This window comes from Rhodnius prolixus, unplaced genomic scaffold (assembly GCF_049639745.1).
Source record: "Rhodnius prolixus isolate KJV_2025 unplaced genomic scaffold, Rpr scaffold_12, whole genome shotgun sequence".
Lineage (NCBI taxonomy): Eukaryota > Metazoa > Arthropoda > Insecta > Hemiptera > Reduviidae > Rhodnius > Rhodnius prolixus.
In genome coordinates, this window is record NW_027411635.1 from 1,815,154 (window position 1) to 1,842,976 (window position 27,823).

At 34.7% G+C, this 27,823-nt stretch overlaps 2 protein-coding genes across 3 annotated transcripts; one reads left to right on the forward strand and one right to left on the reverse strand.

Moving 5' to 3' along the window:
• Positions 1 to 22,082, forward strand: MAPk-Ak2 (MAP kinase-activated protein kinase 2). Of its 2 annotated transcripts, XR_012463034.1 has the most exons (10): positions 1 to 479; positions 13,581 to 13,720; positions 15,214 to 15,278; positions 15,486 to 15,593; positions 16,108 to 16,206; positions 16,326 to 16,401; positions 17,052 to 17,262; positions 17,866 to 17,994; positions 18,216 to 18,448; positions 18,674 to 22,082. XR_012463034.1 is itself a non-coding variant. In XM_074143200.1 (9 exons), exons 1-9 carry the CDS (start codon positions 273 to 275, stop codon positions 18,755 to 18,757), a joined length of 1,119 nt encoding a protein of 372 aa, XP_073999301.1. In that variant the 5' UTR covers positions 3 to 272; the 3' UTR covers positions 18,758 to 22,082. The 2 variants fall into 2 exon arrangements, 1 of the variants encoding a protein (XP_073999301.1); XM_074143200.1 differs by lacking the exon at positions 18,216 to 18,448 and having other exon boundaries at positions 3 to 479.
• LOC141461829 (N-alpha-acetyltransferase 38, NatC auxiliary subunit-like) lies at positions 21,061 to 26,738 on the reverse strand. The gene is made up of 3 exons (XM_074143201.1): positions 26,319 to 26,738; positions 24,796 to 25,006; positions 21,061 to 23,467 (listed from the first exon to the last, which is right to left on the reverse strand). Exons 1-3 carry the CDS (start codon positions 26,427 to 26,429, stop codon positions 23,337 to 23,339), a joined length of 453 nt encoding a protein of 150 aa, XP_073999302.1. The 5' UTR covers positions 26,430 to 26,738; the 3' UTR covers positions 21,061 to 23,336.
• Between the last annotated feature and the right edge of the window lie 1,085 nt (positions 26,739 to 27,823).

A 27,823-nucleotide genomic window follows, 5' to 3' on the forward strand; every position in this document is an offset into this window, starting at 1 on the left:
TACTATTTGGGCAAGCTCTGTGGGATTAGTAATGTGACATTCTTTAGTGGTTGCTCAGTGTACGTATGACCGGCGTGATGTGTTTATGACTAACTTAAGTTATGTTTATCACTTCCATTTTTTATATTTGTTTTCGCTATGTGTTTGAAACCATAGTATAATAATGAAAATGTTATATATAGGTACACAGCGTACGAAAGCAAGATTCTATGATTTTTTTTAGTGTGTGTATAACTGAGGTGTATTTTTAACTACTTAAATCTAAATTTTATATGTCATTGCTGAGAGTTATTTTTCGTCGTAATAAACGCAAAATGGATGATATAACGGTGCATACAAGTGGTGGACTTATAAAAGTGGCTAAAACCAACGCAATCACTGAGGATTACAATATATCGAACACTGTTCTTGGCTTGGGAATCAATGGTAAAGTGGTACAATGTTACAGTAAGAAGACTGGAGAGATGTACGCACTTAAAGTAAGTCAGTTCTTTTTTATTTTTTTCTTTACCTAATATTAAAGATTCAAATGAGGCAAGGCAATAAGAAAAAAATAAAGACCTTGAAAATGACATCTAAAAAAGTATGTCCTTGATCATACAACCATTAGATTTCAGAAAAATTTATTGTTGTTTGATAACTACCGTGCATAGAGTCTTGCAGATTTGTCCGATTAAAATCTAAGGAATAAATTACTCATGCATTGCCTAAATACACGTTTACTGGCCGACTTCAGACAGTGGAAAGCTTAAAAGGGGTGCAGGATAGTGGTGTAGAACTTGTCCCTTTACCTGGCGTCATCTGAATGAATGCAAACTTTGCCAAGAAAACAATCCGGCATAAACTCCCGCAAAAGAATAGTAATTAAGTAAGAAAGTAACAGCATCGTTGGCCGTAATTCATGGTTCAAGACAGAAAGAAACTGACCTATCTCGAGCATGAACTTGGCAGCAAGGCTTGAACAAAGGGAGATCTATCACTTTCTGGCTTGGGGATGATAACGGTTTAGTCCAACCGTCTACAATGTTTTTCGGTAGACCGCCTTACTTTCTTCGAAGGAGATAATTTTTTAAAAATTCACCGAATTTTGAAACCGGTTTTCAGAAATTTATTTTATACTTATGTGACGATTTGTTATGAGCAAGGGATCCAATAACTGATTGAAACATGCTTCACAACAGGCCAAAATTTGAGCATTACTAACAAAATAATAATGAAATTAATTAAACAAATAAAATAAATTGAAAAAATGGTATTTTCTTTTACACTTTATTATTAGCATTTCATAATTATTATGAATTGAATTTTGCTCGTACAGAGTTGGCAAGGTATAATCTTATCTTTGTTCTGAAGTACGTAAACTTTAGAAGTTACTTATCACAAGTAGATTAGTTTCCTTCTGAACAAGTAAGAGATAATATCCATATTTTAAAATAAGCTGCTTTTTCTCTGGAATGTTAGGCCCCTAATTGGTATTTTCTAATGAGGATGTAAAAAAAATATATTCATAGAGAGTAGCCTTAAGGCGGATTCAATGAGAGGTTCCTGAATACGTTCACGGTGAAGAGAACGTCCAAGACACGCTGTTCCACCAGGCGAGCAGGATTCACTTCAATAGTGATTTATTACACCTAAAACAGCTCAATGAATTTATCCTACGATGAACATTTTATTAGGGAATCTCCGAACTGCCTACTACACCTGTTCAAAATTGGTACTTAGAAAATGGTAGTGAAATGAAGGCATACTTAACTAGTTCAATTTTAGTTTAATATATATTCTCTTTTTTTAAAGAGCAGCTGCTATAACTTTAACAAACGTTCAGGGTGTTAAGCTAAACGAGTGAGCGCAGAATTGCCAGTGGGAGATCCTGATTTCAATTCCTGATTGTAGCTTTATATATATATATATATATATATATATATATATATAAATGTTAATAGTAAAGTATGTATTGCCATCCCTGTCACTAAATTTGGTAGTTGCCTTAGGCTCACTTGAAAATGTAGGCGATTATTTTTACTTACCCAAACCTTGTGACTCATCAGACTGAATTCAAAAATCTTTAAAAAAATAAGTTCTGTAGGTTTATGTACAGTTATAATCAGATTGAATTTTATATTCTTTTAAAAAAAAATACTGTAGGTTTATGTACTGTTATAATTATTAACCTTGCTGAATGTGTTTGCTGACAAAATGGAAGATTTGTAGCATGTTCTGTTTCGTGTTCTATTTTAAACATAAAGACTTGTATTTTATCTATTCCATTTCTATTTCTGAGTTCTTTAAATAAGATAATGTTATGAATTTTTCATTCATTCACTGTAAAACTAAGTTCTTTACTGCTGAATAAATCCCTTTTATACTAAATGTTGTAATTTTTTGGTGGTCTTCAATGATAATTACATAAAGTGTTACACCCACGGAACATTTGGTGATGCGGTCTATTTTGAAGCGGGAGAGTGCTTGGCTGTGACTACCGTTGAATTGATTACTGTTATAAAGGCATGAGATCTGTGCTATTCTCTGTTGCATTTTGTATGAACTTGGTACGCAACTTGAAAGTGGCTTGTTTCTGCTCGGTGTAGTCAGGCTACTTCGAAGATTTTGTCTTTACTTCGAAATTGGTGTTGGAAGTTTCTAGGAAAGTGAAGGTAGTATCTTTTGGAAGATGCTTCTTTTAGCCTCGTACCAAGTAGGCATGTCGGGAAATGAGATTTAGGGAGGATTGGCCAAAGAAGGCACCTTTCTTAGGACGAACTTTTTGTTTTTTCCTTCAATTTGTTCGTTTCAACTGCAAATCAGCTCAATTTCTGGCTCAAATTTTGATTCTAAACTCGGTATATGTTGCTGTAGTTATTTTAGGAATACCTTTGTAACCCTACCGGGGCTTCGAAGAGCATACGGACCAAAAAGTAATGAAAATTATGTCACCATTTCCTTTGATTTTCATTTTCATCTTTTAAATATATTTGCAAGTGTGTTTTTTTTTAAATTTCTTATTCATTTTATTTTTTACTTAGTAAATATTTTTCTTCTTCAGATATATATATATATTTAAGCTGTTCATTTTTCTTTCATTTTTTCATGATTATTTGCCTAGGACACTCTAGGGTCAGTTGACAACTCCCTCCCAACAAGATAATATGGCACGGGTGTTAAGAGCGTGGCTTTGTAAGTGAAAAAAAAATGGTTTATATGTTTATAAACAATTTCTAGTAAAGTATGAGTTTCCGCCTCCGTTCACGACAACTAACCGATAGTTGGACGTTTAATCCAGCCTAAAAAAATAGGCGATTACACTTTACAAGACAATAATACTGCTAGCCCTTATGAAAAAGGAAACCATTTTTAATGATGCACAGATATACTTATGTAATTTCAAGGAATTAGAATGACTTGACAAATATGTTACTATCTATTCTGCGTACAAACATTTGCGCGCAGTTTATTTAGGCAATAACTGTCTGGAATGGCAATGATTTAAAATCTGTATTATAAAAAGATTTACATCTTTTGAATAACTTCCTTTTTCTTTTTTTTAATGCAGGTAACGTGTTTAAACTTTGGTAATGCATAGTTGATGAATTGTGCATTTAATGTTTAGTTACATAACCAACTTAATGCAATATAAAAAGAAATCTAAATACGTTAAAATTAAGATATAAATTGCTTTGTATCCTGTTGGCTTGAAATGATTTTAGTATGGCCTCATAAAATTAAATAATGTATAAGTCAATTTTGAAATAAAAGATCCATAGCATCAGGGGAGCTTATTTAAAAATGGCCGGTAGGATAGTTCGTCAAAACTGCACGAAAAAGCATAACGATAATGAATCCCCATCTGAGAAAAATTTTTCCTCTTGTCTATTCTTCTTCTTCTTTGTCTAATGCTCTTATACCTTTCAGCGTCGAGTTTTAGATACTTAGGCCTTTAACCAGCTGATATACTCTTCCCTGTTGCTTGCCAATTTTTTGATAGAGGGCCTAGTCTGAGCTCGCTTTTGTGCCAATCGCTCGATGTAATCCAAATAGCCCAATCTTGGTCTGCCTCTTGGTTTACGGCCTTCTGATTTGGCCTCCATCAAGCACCTAAAAAAGACCAAAGCTATTGTTATTGGCTCCAAACCACTCCTTAAATCATTGGCCTCTCTTCCTAATCTTTTCCTTTACAATACCCCAATAAAATATTGTTCCTCTGTGAAAAACCTTGGTATCACTTTCGATCAAAACCTATCCTGGAACAACCATGTTTCCCAAATCTCTCGCCGCTCCATCCATATCCTTAAGCAGTTTAATAGTTCCTGTCACCTTTATCCAATTAAGGCCCGGCAACTCCTAGTTTCCTCTCTTATATTCCCCCATTTCGGACTATGGTTGTTTAGTGTATGGCCCGGTCTTTCTGGTGATATTGAAGCTAAGCTCAAGCGCCTCATGAACTGCTTCATAAGATTTATTTTCAGCATTTCCTGAGACTCTCGCATTTCGCACTGCTACGATGAGTTGAAGTGGCTTTTTCCTCTCTATCGCCGCCAATATTTTTTGGCTTCTTTCCTTTTTCAAGTTATCCAATCTCAAAGGCCTTCCTATATTTTTCAACTCCTTAAGTTTAAATCCTCCATCCATTCCCGTAACACTGGATCTCGCTCATCTGATCTCTATATTCCCTCTCACCGTACCTCATCCTTTGACAAGTCCTTCCTAATACGTGTGCCTCTCTCTGGAACTCCTTGCCTTCATCTGTCCGCCATGCTCCTACCTTATCCATCTTTAAATCCCGTCTATTCAGTTATCTTCTTTCTATTCAGCTTCCACCGAAATTCTAATTTTTTTAATTTATTTCCCTAATTTCTGCTGTTATTTTTATTCTCACTTTTTGTAAATACTTATTTATTTATTTAATTTCTGTTTAATCACAGGGCAAACTGTTAAGGCCTCTAATTGTTCCTGTATTTATTCTTAGGGGACAATTGTCCCAGAATAATAAATTTCTTTTCTATTTCTAGTTCTAATCTTCTCCTCTCCACTTCTCTCAGCAGACGTGGCCAAACCACCCCAACTGCCGATTCTCCAACTTAGTTACGAAGGGTTATACCTCTAAGCTGCTCCTTACTGTTTCATTTCTGATTTTATCTCGCTTAGTTATTCCCTTCTACCCGGCGGAGAAATCTCATTTCGACAGCTGTAACCCCGGCTTGCATGCTTATACCAGCATAGTCCACGATTCTGCCCCATACTGAAGAAGAGGTAAGTAGACGGTCTTGAAGACGGTCATTTTCACTTTTTTGCTGCCTCTTCTCTATAAAAGATAAAATTCCCAACTTTTTTAAAAAAATAATATCAAGAGTAATTTTATGCAACATAGCAAATTAAACAGTTATCATGAAAAAATTGGGAAAAAACTGAGTTTTTAGAAAACGTTTTTGTTTTATCTTTTTTTTTGTAAACTACGTAGAGCTTAAACACGTGATCCAATTTTCATGAATGAGTTGTAATTCGATTCATAATTTTATGTAAATGAGCCTTTTGAGTGTTTTTTTCCTTCCAATACTTTTTCTTATTCCTACTGATGGGAATTATATGTACCATAACATATTTTGTTTTTCTATTGTTGCCATCTTATATACATACTTTTTTTAATGCGTAACAAACTTAGTAATAATTAATTTGAAATTATAATAATAGATATTATACTAAAAATAAAAAAGGTACACAATAACAATTATCAATTTGTACAAAAAAAAAAAATTAATGCTAATTGCAGAGAAGAAACTATACAAGGTGAACCAGTAAGTAATGTCCATAGGCCTACTCTGTGTAGTACATCTAAAGTGGAGTTCAAAGACTTATTGTCCAACTTCATATTTTCCACTGTTCTTGAGTGATGTCTCTTTAAATTTTTTTTTCTTCTAAAATCATTACTTTTTTAGCTATAAAAATATTATTACTCAGAAAGTTTTAGCCCGAATTCGATTCTAATGACACGGTTAGAAAGACAGATAGATTTTCTAAAAAATTGGCACCATTTTGAAGCATAAGTTATTCTCCAAACAGCCTCAATCTTCCTCCGTAATGCTGGGAAAATAAAAGTAATCGAAATTTTTGAAGAAACCTCATTAGGCCCTTATGTGATCATTATCAGACCTAGGTGCTGGCACTTTGTATAAAAATTTTTTTGTTTAATGGGCTTTCAAACGGTATATCATTTTCCAAGATTCCTTTTTATCTTCGTATGAGAAATTACGTTTGTTTTACAAGTAAATGTGTTCAGTTTTAGTTTATCAAGTTGTTTAATTCATTGAAAAATCTTTTAGATGGGCCAGTAGTCAATTTTTAAAGTAAATTATCTTAAAATAAGGAAGTCGAAGGTTATATAATAATGTACTTCACACAGGGTGCGTTCCACTTGGCGACCACAACGACCACGACCACGACCGCGATTTTGGCCGTTCCACTTGCTTGTGAGCGTTGCGATCGAAAACCCAAGTGGAACGGACTGTGGGCGTTTTAACCGTTCATGTAAACATTGCATATGGCGGCCTCGAAAATAAGTTAGAAGCTTGAAGAGGTTATTTTTTAATTTAAACCCCATTTATAAGCAGTTATAATAAACTTTATTAATTATTGGTAAAGTTGACTTATATTAAAAGAATATATATAATTTAATTTTTTATATTACATTTTAGTGGAGTATTTATAAAATTTACGTTTAAATAAAATTAAAATGTCTTTTGTGGCAACAGTTGGATATTTATTAATAATGCTTTAGAAAGTTCTTTATCTAGTTCCGATTAGAGTGGAATGTAATTTTACAAAATCGCAATGATAAAAAGCGAAAACTTAGGCCACGTATTATTAGCTATCAGAGTAATTGATCTTTATTCAAATGAAGAATTTAAAAGTTATTTCAGGTAAATGATTTTGTGTTATTCAGTGATTTAGTGTGTAAAGGGATAAGTAATTATTTATTTATTTATTTTTTGGAGACTTTCGAGAAACACATTCTATTATTTACATGAAATAATACTTTCATTTACATGAGATAATTTTTTCGGTCGCCATATTTTGTTTTAAAAATTGCTTTTAAGGTGGGGCGTTGTGGTCGTTGTGTGGGCGAAAATAGTGACGTCATTAGTGACGTTTTCGCCACGACCACAACGACCGCGGTCGCCAAGTGGAACGCCTGAAAGTATGTTTTGGTCGTTGTGGTCGCCAAGTGGAATGCACCCACAGTAGGCTTATGGACGTTACTTACTGGTTCACCCTGTATATAGATCCAGGGTCCAAATCTAGCTGCTGGCCCTTAGATTTTCTCTTTCTAGAAGCTTTGTACAGCTCACTGTAAGGTGATGGACAGTGTTGTCTAAAACGAGAGAACTCTGTCCGGAGGCCGACAGTGCACTGAAAAAAGCTCCGGGCGCCAATGACTCAGATGTTGATACACCTTAAATTATTTAAAAAAGAAAAACTATATGCAAGGCATGTTTTTTAAGGAAGTACTGTTTTGAAATAAAAGTAAAACAAGTATACTTTTCTTAACAATTTTATTTTTACATGAAAGCCTGGTACCTTAATCTACTTTTCTTTACCATAATTGCCACTAATATTAAGGCACTTATCGTATCGTACAACCAGCTTATGAATCATATCTTTATAGAAGTCTGGCGCCTGATTTGAAAACCATTGCAACACTGACCTCACCATCGTCTTAGCGCTGTCCACCTAGAAGCATCTTCAAATGCAGAAACACTGGACGCTTGATCGGGAATGTACCGAGTGTGATCAAGTTGTTCCCAGCCAAATGATCCGATGAGGTCTTGAGTTTGATTAGCAGTGCGTGGATTGGCATTGTCTTGGAGCAAAATGATCCCCTTACTCAGCATGTCGCAACATTTGTTTTAGATCGCACGGCGCAGTTTAAGGTCTTACAATAGGTGAAGAATTTATTGCGTCCCCACGAGGCAAGTAACACCTTTTCCTGACCCAAAACACAGTACACATGATTTTCCGGGCTGAAATAGTTTGTTTGAACTTCGCCTTCTCGGGTGATGCTGAATGTCACCATTCCATGGATTGCTGCTTTGATTCCAGTGTAATGGATGCCACATATTTCGTCGCCTAAGACATCTTGGCGTAAAAAATCCTTACCTTCTTTACTGTACCGCTCAAGGAAACTTAACGCACTGGCTAATCGTTTGTTTTTGTGCACCTCAGTCATCATTTTTGGTATCCAGCGTGAACACAACTTTCGATAATTTAAGCGTCCGGTCACAATGTCATAGAGAACTTCTTGACATTCGAGGAACCTCATTTTATAACGATGCAATCATAAAGGTCTGTTTTCTTTTACTTTTCCATCAACTTGATGCACCAAATCTTTAATAATGACAGAAAATCGCCATCACGAACATTCATACAGCCATTTTTAAAAGCTCTAACCCATTTTCGTATCATTCTAATGCTTTCTCTGTAAATGTAATCAAAAAAACTAAAAATAAAGGGCCATTTTGTATTGTCGTTCTTCCACGTCAATGAGTGCACTCTGGAACATGTATTGAAGAGTATGATTGTAGTTAGGGATTAAGATAAACCGTCAGACCTGTCTCAAGAGGCTATTGTTTTCTTTGGCCATTTGTCTCCTTGTTATCTTGAACTTTGAATCATATTGACCGATATGGGGCTATTTCTACTCTACCTTTAACACTCTTTAACGTTGTGTCGTGCAGTTTTTGCTGATGTTTGCTATTGTTTTAAGTGTTATGGATCCCTTGCAAGGTTTAAGGCGGCATTTTTTCCGAATTTGACGTTTGTAGGGCTGTAACATTAATTGAGGAAAGCTTGGAAGTGCGGGAAGTATGCCGGCGATTGGGAGTGAGTCATACTTTTTATATATATATATATATATATATATATTAAACTTTATTCTACATGCTCCATTACAATATTACTTGTATATATTACTATCACTTAGTATTAAAAATCAAATAAACAGAAATTTACATTTGCATAACTAACATATAGTACTAGCAGATACCAAAAAAGAAAATAAATGAATAAATAAATTAACTTTGAAAAATTACTTCAATTTATCACAACTGTCTGCATACATTAATCTAAGTTGTTTAATTTGATTTTATTAATGAATTGGACAAACTGGCATACATATTGTTTCGATATCAGTTTCTGCTTTTGTAGTGGCCATCTTGATCCTGTTGAAAGCACATATCGAATCAACCGACTTCTTTCTCTTTCATGTTCTTGGCAGTGGTATATCAAATGGTCCCATATCTGTTCAACCTCTTCTGCACAAGAACAAAGTCCACTATCAGCCAAACCAAATCTATATAGATAAGCTCGATGTTTTCCATGCTCGCTCAGAACTTGAGTGAGCATGAATCCCAATGGCAAATAGACTGCACGTTGCCGATCAACAATGTGAGGGAAATATTGCTTTGTAGCGCTTCCGTTCGCTGTACAGCGATACATATCGTACCATCTTTTCTCCCATCCAGCATACACTGCTTGCCTGCAAATTTCCAAGAGATAAGATGCAGGAGCTCTGGCGTAAGATACAGGAAGTGTGCTTAATGCAGCTTCCTTCGCCAACATATCTGCACGCTCATTCCCTTCAACTCCACAATGTGCCTTGACCCAAAGAAAGCCTATATTCCATCCATCAGCAGATAAAGCATGAACAGATCCCCTGATACACTCCAACAATGGCTCCCTCCTATTAGCATTATTAATACTTAGCAGAGAGACACGACTGTCCGAATTCAGCACAGAAGAACGTCGCTCAAGTTGTCCATATCTTTGTTCCAACCAGATCAAAGCCCTCTGAATCGCAAGCAACTCAGCCTGATTATTAGAGCAAAATTTGGCCAGCCTAAATTTCTCCTGATGTACAATGTCACCCTGCCCGTTGTACACTACGAAAGCACAACCTACACCTCCCTCAATCTTGCTCCCATCAGTGTAGACGTTGTATGTTGGGCACACCTCCTGAGATGTTCCTAAAGAGACCAGTCCTGGATGAAGCCAGCCCCTGATGGGCACAGGACGCTCTAACTCCACATTCTCAAAATGTGTTTCCTCCATGTTAAAACAAGCGATGTTTCTTTCATATATAGCAACCCTCTCTTTTGCTTTGAGGTAAATAGGAGCTACATTAGCTATAACACAAGCCGCTTCATAGGAAATAGTTCTATAACCTTTAATTATACGAATAGCAATTAATCTTTGAACCGAACACAACTTCGTCCTGTTATAGCCAACTTCCAGAGCCTCAATCCAAGCAGGAACAGGCACCTGAATAAATTATCTGCAGAGCGTCACATCCTATACCCCAATACACCTTTGCAGTCCTAGAAAGACGATGTATCAGTTGAGTGCATCTTGTTTTTATATTTTCTATATGGCAGTTCCATGTAAACTTCCCATCAAAAATAACTCCAAGGTATTTCAATTCCGAAACCTGTTCCAACCTTTCATTATTTAAGAAAACTGACATACGGTGCTTTATCTTCTTTCTACTTACCAAAAGAACTTTAGATTTAAAAGGATTGAAGCTCATTTTGTTTTCACCAGCCCAATTCTGGACCTCATGTAAGATCAAATTGGCCTCCATTTCCAGTTCAATGGCTGTCTTGGCTCTTATCAATATCATTAAGTCATCCGCAAAAGCTATTAACCTGATGTTGGAGTCGGTATGCAGTCTCAACAAAGAGTCGTAGAGTAATATCCAAAATCCGGGACCACAACAGGACCCTTGAGGACATCCCTTCGAGTATTTCCTTGTTACAAATATGTTATTATACGCCAGAGTCCCAAATCTTTCCGTGAAATAGCTTCTCGTTAACTTGTAAAGATTAGCTGGACAATTAAAACCTCTCATTTGACTCAATATAGCTGGCCACCATGCAGCGTCAAATGCCCCTTGGACACCTAACGAAATTAGTAGCACTTCTTCCTTCCTATTTAGACTTTTCAATACAAAATCCTTAACTGCCATTATAGCATCAGTGGCACCTCTCTGCGGAACAAATCCAAATTGATCAGAGCTTATAAGCTCTTTATAGTTGACAAAGTGCATCACTCTATTTATCAATAATTTTTCCAAAATCTTCCCCCCTGTTGGCAGAAGACTTATTGGTCTAAATTTAGACAAATCCATCGAAGACTCTTTACCTGGCTTAACTATTGGAATAATTTTAGAAATCTTCCAAACAGAAGGAAAAAATACCTCTATGCAGACATTCATTATACAATGCAGTGCAAAACAATGGAAGAATTTGCACAAGAATATAGAATATTTTGGAATTAATGCCATCTAATCCAGGAGCTTTTTTAGCATTCATTTTTCCAGCAACACAAAGAATCTCATCGGTAGAGAATGGTATATCATTAGGTGTATTTAACAGTTTATCAGCGTGTATCCTTTTCTGAATATGAATAGGATCATCATTTTGAACATCATCCTGAACTACAAATTTATCCAAATCTACAAATTATCTACAAATTTACAGTGAGTCATACTGTAATCCAGCGATTATGGGGGAGATACCAGGAGAAAGGAGGATTCACGAGACGATCAGGGCAGGGCCGGCCAAGATCCACTTTATTAAGTGAGGACAGATTCATGCGGTTACAAGCCCTCAGAAATCGCCAAACCACCTCACCTGCTATCCAAAGTGAACCTCAAGCGTGCCACAGGAACCGTGATTTCTGCTCAAACCGTTTGTAATAGATTGAGGGAAGTTGGCCTGCGTTTAGTGCTGCACGAGACCGAGACGAGGCGAGACTTTATGCAGATCTCGCCTCAGTCTCGTATGACCAAGTGTCTTGACTCGGTCTCGGACTCGTCGAGATATCTCGTTTTTTTTGAATTTTTGTTTAAGTATTAAAAAAATATATCTGTATATAATTTCAAAAAGATGTTAAAAACGCGCCAAATGAAAGACCCAAATAAAATATCTGCCTGCTATAACAAGTCGATTCGTGAAATAAAAAATACACCTCCCAACAAACTACCCGCTCCATTAGTTATGGCTGTTGGTGAAGATAAAGAATCTGATGATTCACCTTTTGACGTCGACGACGACTGCATCAATATTTTTACACCATTTGCTCAAAAATCAGCAGATATCACCGAAGCATGGAAGACAGAAATAATTATTTATACCAAATTAGACCAGTAGACGTTGACATTTTAGAATGGTGGAAAACACATGATAAATTCCTTCAAAAATTTGTCTAGAATGGCGAAAGATATTTTTAGTAACTATGCTTCAGTGCCATCTGAAAGATTATTTCCGCAAGCTGCGTTGATAATGACCAATAGAAGATCTTCTCTCTAACTTCTGACTCAGTAAAAGCTCTTTTACGTATCAATGCTTGGGCAAAGAGTATCTTAAAAACGATGCATAGATAGTCTTTTTTTTCAAATTCACTAATTCTAAAATATAATTCAAATAATATCAAAGTTCAAAGTATTAGATTGTTAATAGTGAAATTTATGAAATTGAATGAATGAATGATATGAGTAGTGAAATTTAGTAAATTTATGTAAAAATTATGTAATTCGAAGTCAAATAGTCGTAGTAGTAATATTGAACATATATAATAAAATCGTATCTTTTAATAATTAATTCAATATCCGTAATGATTATTTATTAATAAAGAACACAATTTTATAATTTTGTAGCTAAAAATTAATATTTGAAAAACCGAGACGAGACCGAGATTTCTCGAATAAATCTCGACGAGATATACATATATGTCTCGATCTCGGTCTCGGTTGCTCGTCTCGTTTCGGTCTTGGTCTCGGTACCGAGACCGAGACGAGACTTGAGCAACCGAGACCGAGATTTGTCTCGATTCTCGTGCAGCATTACCTGCGTTCCAGGTACTCGATAAAAGTGCCACAGTTGACCAGAAGGCAGAAAATCTGTTTGCTAGGGATCATCGCAATAGCCACATTGGGCATTGGAGGAAAGTTTTCTTCTCTGATGAGTCCAAATTATGATGAGAAATGATGGACGAATGAGAGTATGGAGACAAGGAAACGAACGTATTCTCCCTTGTGCACCACAACCAACGTCACCATTTGGCGGCGGATCAATTTTGGTTTGGGCAAGAATTTCTTTTACCGACAGAAGTGACTTGGTTGTGTTTGCGAATGGAAGTTTGACAGCTCATCGGTACATCAATGAAGTGTTACGAATCCACGTCCGCGGAAGAGCACTTACTGGTGGAGCTCAATTCATAAACCACAAAAATAAAAAATGATGGTGTATTGCAAAGCCAGATTTTCATCACTAGTCTTCCTTCGCCAATCGATCAGCTACTTTATTCCCAGATACCTCTGAATAGTCCTTATAATATATTCAAATTATTGTGGACTATCAGAATCCTTAAGAGGATGCTAGTGATTCGCGGACCAAGGTGGCCGACCATTCCGCTAAACGCGTCAGTAGAATTTAAGAGATCTACTATATGAAGGGATATATAATATAAAAGGGAAGTGCAACCACCTAATAGACATGTGAGATTTCATTTAATGATTGCTTTTGCTGTTGCAGGTCCTGCAGGATTCAGTAAAAGCTCGCCGAGAAGTAGAACTGCACTGGAAAGCCAGTGGACATAAGCACATAGTTGGAGTGATTGACGTGTACAAAAATACATATCTCGGCAAGAAATGTCTGCTTGTCGTTATGGAATGGTAAATTTAATAATATTTACTAAGTTTGAAAAGTTAAATGAACTAGCAGTTTGGGTAATACTGTTGCATTTTTATCTGGGTAATATCGACGTATTAACGCGGCCCTGTAAGCTTGCTTTCTTTAATTATGAGTGATTTCGAATTTCCATCCATCATTCGAGAAGTATTCGTGCAAACAATTTGAATCTCATTACCAAAACTTCTATTTTTTGGATAGAAATTTAAAGAAATTGATGGTTCTTCTTTATACCGGCAAAACGTATATGGGAATTGATCGAGCGGACACGAATTCAATGAATTATTTTTTAAAAGTTATATGAAAATGCACTACATCGAATTTTCCTTTTGCATTAACTAAAAATCCTGTTAGATCGCGATCCAGCCTCAGCGTTTGACCTTCTCAGAGCTCAACAACCTCACATGGTTGTAATGGAATGGTAAATTACTAAGCTCTTATCTCTACTATTTTAATTTTTGTTTATGCAACCATGTAAACCAATTTGAATTAACCCTAAATAACCTCTCCAGTCCAAGATATCTTATGAAATTTTAGAACCTGCAAGTTTATGAATTATATAACCTGTTGCACCTAGCAGCTTCCCAGGTTCTAAATCTCTTTTGAGTAGTGACACTTGAGCCAGTCAGGAGTATTGGAGTATCTTTCATATTTCCACAAAATCTGCTAACTACCAATTTTATTTTTATTCAGACCGAAGTACGCCTAAGATCTGTTCTGGTTATTAATGCCCGGACAAGTTGTCACCCGCTTTGAACGGGTCCTCCTCCGTCTTCAGGTCCCCTCGAAAAAACTTTCGCTTACCTCGCAAAATGGTTCAGGACCATTGAAAAGGGTTTTACCGCCTTGCCTCGTCAGGGCGTCGGCCATTTAATTTCCTTCCACGCAACAACCTGCCACTCAGAAGAGGTAACTGTATTTCTTTTCCCAGGTCATTGAGTTCGTAACTATCCTTTAAATTTCATCACTCTTTTTTTTATTACTTATATATTTTGTTTAATGTAATAAACGCATTAATATAATTATACAAGTCTTTTATCTTTATTAATTTTATTATAAGAAGTGATTCAAATGTTTGCATTACCTAGATGTTTCTTCAAGTAGCTTCTGCATACCTGATAAAGCGTGTCTAGCTATATAGAATTCTTTAAAAGAATAATTTTTTTTAGTTCGCATTATTAAAAAGGGTTAAATGTCTTGCTAATATACTGTGCATTTTTTCCCTACTCCTCATAGTATATTTGACTTTGGCGATCAATAAACTATTGGTGTGAGGCAAAGCCCTCAAAGCTAAGATGTACTGCAGTGCTGGGTTCAGTTCCTGGTATTGGCCTTAGTTTTTATTTAAAGAGCTAATTAAAGAATTTGATTGTAAAAGTTGTTTGCTAACCGCCTCGTCCAAGATACCTGATCGGTAGTTGGGCGTAAAACCTGCCTGAAATAATATTTATTACTGTACATGGCTTTTATTTTACAGCATGCAAGGCGGGGAACTGTTTCAGAGAATTCAGGAACGACAAAGTGGAGCATTTACTGAAAGAGGTAATTTCATTGAGTTTTAAAATTCTTGAAAATTCAATAGAAGGTCTAGTGAAAGTGCTTTATGATGGTTCGCTGGGTTCGATTCCAGACTGGCCTTATGGTTGTTTCTTAAGTAGCAGCTTTTAATTAGAAAGACAAGAGTATGTAGTTTTTATTACCAAAAGTACCTTTACACTATTTTTTTTAAAATTATTATTATTATTGCAGAAGCTGCACAAATAATGCAGGAAATATGTTCTGCAGTCAGATTTCTGCATGACATGAATATTGCTCATCGAGACCTCAAACCAGAGAATCTTCTTTACACATTGCCAGGTTAGTAACTCCATTTGAAACTTCACATTACATTTCTCACTGTAATTATTACCAGGGTATTACAAAAGTTCAAACAATTCTTAAATGGTTTGTTTACTCACCTACATAGCTAGCCACTCAGAAATGTACTTTTATATAACCGGATTCTATCTCTTCAATCCCGCATCTTTCTGTTAGTTTATCTTTGGAGGCAAAAAACTTCAAACATCCTGTTTTCGCCAAAGAGTATTTACTTTTATACTTGATAAAATGTGGGTCAGGGAGAAGCTCAAAATTCAAATTTTTCGTTAATGAGGACTTTGTCGTAAACTTTTATAAGCGATTTTTTTTTTTTGCAGCATAAACCGATTGTAACGTTTTAAATGCATGTTAGGCGATAGGAAAATCTTGCTGAGAGTTTTCGTAACTTCATATAGGTCTGCGGTTGGAAGAAATCACAATAAAATAAAATCGTGTGCAGCACATTCGTTCATATCTCAAAACTTATTGACTGAGATTGCATATCTGTTTTCAGATGAAAATGGAGTCCTGAAACTGACAGATTTTGGATTTGCTAAAGAAGTATACACCCACGACAAGCTAATGACTCCTTGCTACACGCCCTACTACGTAGGTAAGTATAGCTGAAAAGACGTCATTTTATATATTTTTTTTGGCCGTTATATTTATTTAACAGTGGTGGTAGTGAAGCAAATGTTTGGCTTAAATTAATTCCTAGTGTCTCGTTTACAGCTCCTGAAGTTCTCGGACCGGAAAAATATGATAAAAGCTGTGATATATGGTCTTTAGGTGTAATTATGTACATTTTGTGAGTATGAATTTACTTCTTATTAATATATTTTTAAAACATAATTGAGGTTGGAGTTCTTCTTTTAATATTAAGAACGTAAAGATCTCTTTATATACCCGTTTGGGGCATGTTACGTCATGCTTTAGGCTTATGTTTTTTTTAGTAAAATTCATTTTTCTCTTTAGTACTTCAAGAGACATGTTTAAGGTGTTACATCCCCTTAATATAATATATGCGTTTGATCTAGCTAGCATTGTACTTTTTGCAAACTTTGTAGACATAAATTAGTAGTAACTCTTAGTATTATGTGACTACTTGGGTACATTGTAGTATTTGTGACACGTTATAGCCATGCTTTAAGTGATAGTTCCCATTAATTACTCATTGGTGGTAGTTCTGTACACTTTAATAAATGTGGAATTTAAGAGGCACTCTTAAAATTATACCCTAGAATAGCACAAATATTGAAAAGATTAAAGATGAAAGTTGAAAGACTAACTTTGCCCTCCCCCAGAATCTCGTTATAACGAATTTCCCCCTCAGGCATGTTTAAAATAGTAATGATACACTCACAAGGGGAATAGTGTGTGTTCCCTTATATGTGTATAGTTTAAATAAAATCGTTAGTCTTTTTCATATTATTTGTTTGTTTTTTTTTCTGAGAACAGATTATGTGGCTTCCCACCATTCTTCAGCAATCATGGTCAAGCAATATCACCAGGAATGAAAAAGAGGATCCGTACTGGTCAGTATGATTTTCCTTCTCCTGAATGGGATAACGTATCCCTGGAAGCTAGAAATTTAATCCAAGGTATGCTGTGCGTGGACCCAAGCAGTCGTCTTGATATTAACAATGTCATGTCCAACAGATGGATTGCGGTAATCAATTTTTTATTTAATTTTTACCAGATGTAAGTTAGAATAAAACTAGAAGTAAGTTAATAAGGATAATTAAACGATTATCCTCAAGAAATTTCGTCTTCATGCGAAGTTCACTAGTACTGAGAGTCAGTATTATATGGCGTGATGACATGGCCAAAAAAATTGGTCACTACAAAATTTTCTCAAAGGGAAACTGAGAATATGTGAATAAGAGTAGCCCCGGAAGAATATTTATGTTAACTCCAGACAAAAGGTTTCAAAAATTTAATGAAACAAGTCTTTATGTATCTTCTTCCAGAACTTAAAATAAGAAGTACCGTTTCGCTAATACTATATTTCAAAAAACCAAACTTTAGGGACTGCATAATAGGTATTTGGAACTGAAGCATATGTTACAAGATTAACCAAAACGCCCTTTATAAGGGTATATAAGAATGAGACTCATATTAGGCTCAAATCATACGCCGGTCATACTCCCGGTATATAATAACAGACGCGAGAAAAAAAAAGACCACGTGATTGTTGGGCCTCTGGTACCTTCCATAATTAAGGAAATAAAGCTTCATAGAAAATTAAACAACGTTCCTATTTTTTACTTAGCAATATACCGAAGTACCAGAAACTCCTCTCTACACTGGACAAATGTTAAAGGAAGGTGAAGAGGTTTGGCCGGAAGTTCAAGAAGAGATGATGAGATCTTTGGCCACCATGCGAGTTGATTATGATCAGGTAATTGTATCAACTGTCTTTAATGATGTCATAAATTAGTATTGTATGATAAAAGTTTGATTTAAAGTAAATAATGGATTTAAAAACAAAAATTTTTACGCATTAAGGAAATTATCCGAAAGGAAGCTTCTCGAATCTCACTCTCTCCGGCCTCAGATAAATTCTCTCAATATCTCCCCACTCAAGTTCGTGCCATTTTCATCTTTTAACCTATGTTTTAGAAATATTTCACTGTGGAGTGTAGGTGGAAATGATCTAAAATTGGAGGGATATATTTTAAAAGCCCTAGTGACGTTCCAAGTTATTTTAGCTCACATATTGAAGAGACGTGTCTGGTGATTTGTGTTGTACATTTTCCCAAGAGAAGAGCTGCACTTTAGTCAAATTAAGAACCCAGATTCCTTGCTTCACTTTGTTTTTATATGCATCTGTTACCGAACTTTTCCTAATTTTGGTAAATATAATTCACGTAATTTAATTTTCGCTATGGAGATTGAAAAGTTTGACAGCCCTTTACTATAAAAATTAAATAAAATATTTGTTTAGTGAAATTTAAACTCCTGAAATAAGTTTATAATAGAAGTTTCATCAGACAAATTGGATGGCTATTTAATTCCGTGGAAAGCATCGCATGTTTAACTTAATAATTACACTAATTAGCTGTACATTTAATTTCCAGGTACAAATTAAAGCGCTACAAAATTCAAATAATCCATTGCTAAATAAACGAAGGAACAAGGAAAGGATGAACCCGAAATCTTAAAAGAATTTTGCAAAAATGGAACCGAACAACAAGATATTTAGAATATTTTAATTAATTTGAATGATCATTAGATTTAATTCAATGATTCAAAAGAGTTCCTTAATTTTTAAATTATATTCGTTGCGATTAAAGTAATTAAAGCAAATTTCATTACTTAAGTGCCTTGAGTTTCAGTCAAATAAATTACCAACTAAATTTTTGTATTATTGTTATTATTATTATTATTATTAAGATTCAAGTCCGCTAGTATAATGATGCATTTTTTATTATTTTTTTTTTTGTAGACTATTACTAAAAACAAGGGAAGGGATTCGCTATGCGGTTAGCTTATTGGGTTCCCATGCGGAGGTCCCGGGTTCGAATCCAGCTGCTGGCCCTTAGATTTTCTCTTTCTAGGAGCTTCTTACAGCTAATTGCCCAGTGATGGACAGTGCTGTCTGTAGCGAGAGAACACTGTCCGGAGGCTGGAAGTGCACTGAAAAAAGCTCCGGGCGCCAATAACCTTAGATGTTGACGCGCCTTAAATCATAAAAAAAATACCAAAAACAGAAAAATGTAAATAAAAAAAAATATTAGCGAACTTGCATAAAGCTTGACACTCTATATTTTTGGGAAAGCGAGCTGTTTTTTTTAGGAAAATCTCTAATACGGGTTTGATCTATTTAACAAAAAAAAAAAATCTTCGGTTTCTAGAACGAAATAAATAACTCCTTTTTCTGTAATTTTCATTTTTTGAACTATGCCACATTCTGAGGTCCATGAAGTGTTTCCTGTGAACATTCGGATTTTGTGGGGCGGGTGTTGTGAGAGATTCCTATTTCGAAACTTGCAAGTAGCTACCTTATTTTGTTAGAATCAATGTTAGTAGTAAAAGTATGTGCTTTCGCTTCCTGACTACGTCACTTGATTTGGTAATTAGATGCTAAGCCACGCTGAAAAAAATAGGCGATTTTTTAATTACTCTCGAATTTCGTGAATCACACACGAATGCAATATTATCATTTACTGCAATTCTTTTAGCTCTAACTTGAATTTTTTTCATACCTTGAATTTTTACTAAATATTATATTGTCTCAATAATATAATATATAATATACTCAATAAAATAATTTATGTGAGCGTGACATATTATTGTCACAATAAAATAACCCCTTAAAATTTGACTTTTCAAGATCAATCCTCGACCAGGAACGCCTCTAAAATTCATTGTATATTACCGAAAACAAAAGTGATACGTTTACATCTTTTTAGAGTTAATAGAAAGTTTAAAGAACATCCGTTACAAGTGATTCTAATGACAGTTGCCGTAAACTGGGGAAAAAATGTTTTTGGCTATTCATAAAAATTCGTGCCATCCTAATTAAGGATGTTTTATAATTTTTTGCACGATAGTTTTGACAGTGCAATTTATTCTTGTTTATACTCGTAAAAGATAAGTTATAATAATTGTCCATCATTATATAAAATTGTGTGATGATTGTCAATAAAATGTCTGCAGTTATCAGGGCCTAAATTATGGTGTTATAATCCGATTTTCAACAAATTACTTGGCCAAGAAATTGTTCCGTTTTATATTATTATTCAGGTATTAGAATCATACAAAATATTTGAAAGGAGGGGCGGGTTTTGTATCTTGGTTTTTTATTTTACTAAAAATTTATTGTCTTGTCAGCCAAGTTATAATCATTTGTAAAATTTGCCATGCAGTCAATTTAATGTTTCATGAGTATTCAAAAGTATTTTTTAAATATTGTAAATATTATCTTTATTTTTTAGAAAAATATTAATTTTTATGTATGCTCATCTCCCCCGTCCGCGATAATTTGAAAAAATAGACATTACTTATAGGGAAGCAGTTCAGTGATAAGTTCAATGTACTCTTTTCAGAATCACAACTAAAATAATTTTGTTCCGGAATAAAGTTGAAAATGAATGTGATAGATCTGTATGAGTGTAGTCTGTATACAAAGTTTGAAGAAAATGGTAGACCTTTTTTAAGAAAATTGCAAAAAACGAAATGGCCAAGTTAAGTGTCATATCTTGAATGGTTTTTGATTTTACTAAAACTTTATTGTCTTGTCAGCCAAGTTATAATCATTTGTAAAATTTGCCATGCAGTCAATTTAATGTATCATGAGTATTCAAAAGTATTTTTTAAATATTGTAAATATTATTTTTTGGTTTTAATATTTTGTTAAAAGCAAGTTATAACCTTGTATTATTGTTTTTAAACTTTTTCTTAATTGTATTTCTTTGTACAAAAAAAAAATTATTTTGCAAAATTACTTGTTTAAGCTTACAAAAAAGAGTTTACACCGATGGTTTTTTTTTCGATTTTACTGCTCAATATTAGATGTTTAAAAATTTAAAGGAGGCATCAGAAGTGGTCAATTTTTATGATCAATCTTTCTATAAGGGAAAGTGTAGGTTTTTTAAAATTGGGTGTGCATTAGGGACATAAGATAGCTTAGACATCAAGACAGAATTACACCTCTCCGACAGTTAATCTCATATTGCGGATTAGCAAGATTGGATAAAATTCTGAGGAGGTTGCCTAGTTAGTTTATGATTTATGTCTTCTCGAACCAAAAGAAAGATTGTTGAAAGATTCTGTAGCGGACGATAAACTTTTACGCCCCAGCTCTTGTTTGGTGTTTCCACCTACCATTCTTGCTGTTTATTGTGCACTCATGCTTTGATGACTTACTTGGGAGGAATTTGCAAAGCAAATTTTGTAAAGGAATGTGGGTCACCTCCCAGGTCTAGCCATGTACAGCCAAAGTCATACTCATTGACCTAGACTGAACTTGACTACTCCTATGACGCCAAGACTGAATATTGTTTTGGCTGCCAGTATTTTTCACGATCAAGCAGTTCTATTCACTACTTCACATCATTTTAATTATTCCGGTGTAATTCAAAATCCATAATGCAACACTTCCTCTGACGAGGGGTAAGGGAAAGTAAAAAAAGTTGGCCACGCTGTAAGCTCCTTTATAACGAACTAAACAAAACTTCCCCAAGCTAGCTTAAAGGGGGTCTGTTATTTTGCTCTAGCAGTTTTAATTGATAAGTGCCTTGTAATTGTTATTTTAAAAGACGTATTTAAAAACAAAATGGTGCATTTATTTGAATTGTATACTAGCTATATATGAGTACACAGTCCCAACACCGTTCAAGAATTTAACCAGAGCAGTTTCAAATTAATAAACAAAACAAAAAAATTTTTGAAATCTGTTATCAAAACAGACTATCTAAGTAATGTAATTTATAATGATAATACTGAAAACAAAAGTATAATAAAAAAATAAATTGTTGAAATGTTTATTTTGTCATAATTTTTTATTACGGCCATGATTACAATTCAGATCTGCTAATTTTCTTAAAACTAACCGCAAAAATTGCATACCACAAAACTAAGTAAGGTAAGTTTCAGGCCAACATTTAGTACTGCGGCCTACATTGAATCATAGCGCTGTCTATCTTCCCACTTTAAACTTGGAACTCATAATTTCTGAACTCTCGAAGATTCCTTTAAATCTTTCGCCAGTTACCTTAAACCGATGGAGCTGTTTACCGAAAAATTATGACACCAAACAGCTCAGGAACCTATCTGTAAAATCGCATTTTCAGATAACTGATAATCTTCAATACAATTATTCTATCATGCAATCTTACATAAACGAGGAATAAGAGGCAAATTAAACCTTATACAATTATTCTGTTATGTTCACTATGTGCACCAATTTTCCACTAACCCGGCAACCCTGTGCATACAGCGTTTAAAATTCGTTAAAAATTAGGTACTGTTGGTAGAGCTGTGTACACTGGGGCACATTAAAGAGCAAATTAAGGTAACAGTTCTCTTTTTTAAGAGACTTTTAAACTGTATTGGCTTCATTACGTAAGGGCTTAAAGTTGCAGTTCCATTTGTAATTATATATGCGATAGACCTAAAAATTATATTTGATTAAAGACTTTTTAAAGCCAGGTAAAAGTTCCTCTTAAAAGGTGGTAGATTTGTACATTGTACTACCTAGGACACTTAGAAGTGGAACTTAAGCTTTCAGTACTACTTTGCTATATACAGATAGTTGGTGAATTTATCATTGTTCGTTTACTGACAATACACACTTAAATTCCAATCATTTTCACTTTAGACATATTTTCGAAGGAAGAAATGTATCTGTAAGAATGGCGTTGCCAACAAATTAAAATTTTGAGTTTCTTAATTCTGCTGTTTAGTGCAGAAAATAATTAAATAAAAAATAATGAGTAAAGTTGGTAGTTAAGATCAAATGTCAATTGTGACAGAAAGTAAAAAAAAAAGCAGCTAACACTTTTCCTTCAAAAGTGCCAATACGTAATTTCCTCAACTAAAATTAGCTTTATTTCTAGCAGAAATAACAATGTGGAAATTTCTAAGGCGTACACAATTAACAATAGAAATTAAACAAAAGAACAAAATCTTATAGAGATACACTCAAGTTCAGCTGAAAAGTTTAGTATTCTCGTATGATCAATACTCTGAACACAAGTGTATAAAACATAACCATTTTTTAATATTTTACCCGTACGCCTAAACATTTTGCTTATTCTCTACAGACGGTGTAGAGGTTGTTGTAGGAACTTCTAGATGCATGGAGACAATGTGTCTGCCGGGAACCATCACTAATCCGAGAATTCTCGGCTCGTCGCTGAATCCGCACACTGGAACCATAAAAAATCACATAATTACATTCAGCAAAGACGTACCAGAAAAATGCTTCATTAGATACCACATATTAGGGCAGTGGTAGTCTATCTGGTCTCTACTGCCCACTAATGGGCATTCCAGCTTTCGTAGTGGGTGGTAGGGATTTTTTCCAATACTAAAGCACTTTCCTTTTTTTAAATTAATTGACTTCTTAAAAACATTAAAATGAAAATTTTTAAGTAGTGTTCAAAAAACTTAATTAGATTTTCATAAAATTATTTACTATAAGTAAAGTAATGTTTATTTTTTCAGGCGGGCGTTACGTCCAATTACCAATTAGGTGTCGTGGACGGAGGCTACTAGCAAACATACTTTACTGTAAATTTCTTTTATTAACCGTTGAATAAAATCCAAGGCCTAAGACCGGGGAATCGAACCCAGTACCACAATACATATTACCTTTACAGGTGTCGCCTCTAACCGCTCGACTACCGCGGCGCCTAATTATTTATTGTTTATTCTTAAATTTCTGAAAATATACTATTTTTATCGCAGGCGCCACGGTAGCCGAGCGGTTAGAGGCGAGACCAGTAAAGCTAAGATGTATTGCTGGTTTAGTGGGTTCGATTACCCGGTCTTAGGCCTTGGATTTTATTTAATGATTAATAAAAGAAATTTACAGTAAAGTATGTTTGCTAGTCGCCACCGTCCACGACACCTAATTGGTAGTTGGACGTTAAGCCCCGCCTGAAAAAATAGGAGATTACTTTACTTTACTGTTTGTATCGCCCGCGCATATGTTTAGTTTGTTACTCGTGCTTCTATGTATGCAAAATATAAATAAAAAGATATAATAAGTTGTTAAATAAAGAGTTATTCTACCAAGCATAGCGAAAGTCGACAAAGTATTTGGTAAGTAATTACTTTATATACTTAAACTTGCTGTAACTCAGCATTATAATTTTTATAAACTGAGGTTACTTCCCACTGTTGGGAAGTAAAAATCCCCTTAATGTGCGGTTTGAAAATTTTACTACTAACAGATATACAAAAGTGGGCGGTAGATATAAAAATGTTGACTATCCCTATTTAGGGTTAATAAGAAAAGTCCTGGAGTTTTGTTCTCTTAAGTACTTTTAAGGTTTACGGACAGTTAATTATTGACGCAACTTTTATATTCAAATTTTCCTTATATAACCTTATTAAAAAAATCTAAGCGATAAAATAACCGAAACGAAAATTTGCAACGCTCTAATTATTAGTATTGGCTTCATAAAGCATGTATATTTTCAGAGTTCAGTTAGAGTAAAAGGTAGAGAACCGCTGATAGAAAATAACTCACCTTCGGGATTTAAGAATTCCGTACAGGCACCAAGTATTACGTTAGCGTCACGATCAGTGCACAAAAAGTTCCCAATCAAGATGCGGCCATCGCTCATTTCAATCTTCAGTGACTTGTTTAGCCAATTTTGTAATTTGCTTTTACCAGTCTTCTCTGTACTATCCACTTGCTGTTGAGGTTCTGCGCAATTCTCTTCCCGATTACTTCTACACTGAGATATTTTTTGTCAAATTATTCATTTAGAATTATTTGTATACAAAATACATATAACTAATTTTATTCTCCATCTCTGGTTTCATTAATAGAGCAAATTTAAAAAAATAATCTTCTTAAATTTTTTATTACTGTTCAAATCATAGTGTAAAGGGGCTGACTGTTGTAAGACAGCTTTTTTAGGGGACAGTCTCTCTTCCAAGAACTATCCTGAAGAGCCCTGGTTCCCTTAATTTAGAAGAGACATCCTCTGGAACGTCGATGGTGGCATATATTGCAGCAGAAAGTTAGGTAATCCCTAACAACTGGATCCTCACTCTACCTGGTTAGAATAATTAAGGAGGACATTTGAATGGAGAGGCATTGAGTTGGCAACAAGTGGTAATTATCTAGAACGTCAGCCCCATCATACTTCCTAGAACTTCTTTAGAGAAGTTAAGCAAGTTGTTTCATACCTGGAAGTGATGATGTAGAGTGAACAGTCTCATCAGACACTAGTGGGGGCAGAATAGTACGATTTGGCGGAGGGAAATTCTCGCAACTAACACAACAAAAAAAATATTATTCTATTTTTTAGACTTGTGAGCCAATTTCTTCAAAGGAATGATAATTAAGAAATGAGGAAAAAGTTAGCGTTAGACATTTTGTGAAGGATATTCTCAAGAAGCTAATGGAGAGGGTAAAGATCTTAGGAGTTATAGAATTATAACAAGTACAAGTGTTAGTAAGAGTGATAATGATCTAGTAGAGTTTGTATGTGGGTTTCACTAAAGCCAATGAGTAGCACATCAAGTATCACTAAAGAATCCATTTTTGTGTTGAATACTGCTGCTACCTTTATGTGTTGTCCGTGATGTTAAACTAATCACAAAAACGCCAAAATTTCTGAAGATGTGGCTAGTTTTTTTCCTCCTACGATAGAAGTTCAACCATCGGACCAACTGTTACTCACAAGGAAACCTCACTATTCGTTGACAAAGGAGACATAACCAAACCTCTTCCACACGAAAAGTATTAACATGCCAAAGCACAAATATGACTTGTCAAATCCCTTATTTGGGGGGGTCCTGTATATTGTTTTACATATACCAACAGATAATTATTGTTATAGGAAGGTGCTCAGTAGTACACAAACCATGGAGCACTAACTGAAATGGGACATAATTTGTAAACACTCTGCACAGTAAAAAGATTATTAGAATACAGTTGGTAAACTCAGACGTAATGTGCAATGGTGTTATAGTCCCATGGTAACTAATTACATTACCAATGTTAAACACCCCAATCAAAATCGACAGAACACAACATACCTTGGCATGTATGGTCAATTTATCAATTCCAACATCTAGTGAATCTGGCAAATTATTTTCTGAAACACTTTCTCCGCTATCTTTCAAGTTTTCGCAGTCACAATCTTCCATAACTGTGGCTAAACACTCCTCTATCAAGAAATATAAAATCAAGTAACTACAAATTTGATGACAGTCAAAGCATGAAGGTTAATTTACTGTTACATATGTATAGTTCAGCCAATTTTAAGTCACATAATGAGCTTTAAATTGGAAAAAATTGTGTTTGAAATCATTCACATAAATTTTTCTCACTACGATAAATTATTACAATTGTTTAACAGTTTTTTTAATAGTTAAATGATACAGTACTATAAAAATAGTAGTAGGGTACTCTGGGTGTTTTGTTTACTTGTCGTACGTCCGTCAAGCTGGACTGGCGGCAAAAGTTAAGAACAGAGACCTAGAGGTGTGGCCTAATATCGAAGCGATTTTGATTAGCTGTTGCAATGTAACCCGCCATATTTAAATACAAATATAAAATATTTATGGTATTGTTTTATTTTTATATTTTAATATCGCGTTTTACATTGTAACATCTAATCAAAACCACTTCAATATTGATAATTTTATTTCCTCACCCCTGGTCTATATTTTATTTCTTATAGGGGCTTCGCCCCCCTATCTCTTGATCTATAAAGAACCCTTAATTTTATTGCATTCCGCAAACCTGTTGTAACGCAAATCTGAGAAAAATTGAGAAACATACTTCATAACAATTATTATAACGAAAACAAACAAAAATAACTTACCTCACTTATGGCAATCTCTATCACTTTAGCAACTCCCTCCAGGAATGCTGTCATCAGGTCGCCACTGAAAGAATGACTCTTATGCCACAAATATTCTACTAAGTAGGAGTCAAACTGGCCAGTGACGGTCCTTGGTGGCAGGTGCCTTTTAATGGAACTCCATGTTCCCTCAAGCACACCAGTTTCTGGGTCTTTAAAATTTTTGGGGAATGGTTTTCATAAGTCGAAATCCTTCATCTTCCTAACAGTCATATAATTCAAACAGTCCGAGTAAACTATTGATCCAGGCAGTATAAAAGTCATAATGATGTCTATTAAAGTACCTGTATCCCGACTTTCTACGATCCTGAAGAAGCATTTAGCCTACCCCCTCTCAACACGCCAAACACCTATTTAACATTCACAAGTTTTTCTCTATTATAATTCCTTTTTACCAAACTTGCTCTCAACAATTTCTGCAATCTTGCCGACACCACCAAGCATACTACTTTCACAAATAACAATATCCATGCACACCTCTCTATAATAACTCCGCCAATCACGCATAGTAGGTTTACACAATCCTAATTCAACATACACATCACTTTGCGTACGCTTTTTCACAAAAAAACTGTCAACAATACGAGGGGGTACCCAAAAAAAACCGGAATTATTTTTTAAAAGCTATTTATTTACAAATTTTTTACAGAACAACCTTATCCCCTTCAAAATACT

Excerpts from the sequence above, each read along its gene's own strand:
- LOC141461829 (XM_074143201.1), bottom strand. The coding sequence starts at position 26,429 with ATGGAAGATTGTGACTGCGAAAACTTGAAAGATAGCGGAGAAAGTGTT. Across the intron at positions 25,007-26,318 it reads AATTGACCATACATGCCAAG|TGTAGAAGTAATCGGGAAGA; the intron begins GTATGTTGTGTT and ends AAAATATCTCAG. Across the intron at positions 23,468-24,795 it reads GGAATTCTTAAATCCCGAAG|TGTGCGGATTCAGCGACGAG; the intron begins GTGAGTTATTTT and ends TTATGGTTCCAG.
- MAPk-Ak2 (XM_074143200.1), top strand. The coding sequence starts at position 273 with ATGTCATTGCTGAGAGTTATTTTTCGTCGTAATAAACGCAAAATGGAT. Across the intron at positions 15,594-16,107 it reads TCTTCTTTACACATTGCCAG|ATGAAAATGGAGTCCTGAAA; the intron begins GTTAGTAACTCC and ends ATCTGTTTTCAG. Across the intron at positions 17,263-17,865 it reads TGTCCAACAGATGGATTGCG|CAATATACCGAAGTACCAGA; the intron begins GTAATCAATTTT and ends TTTTTTACTTAG.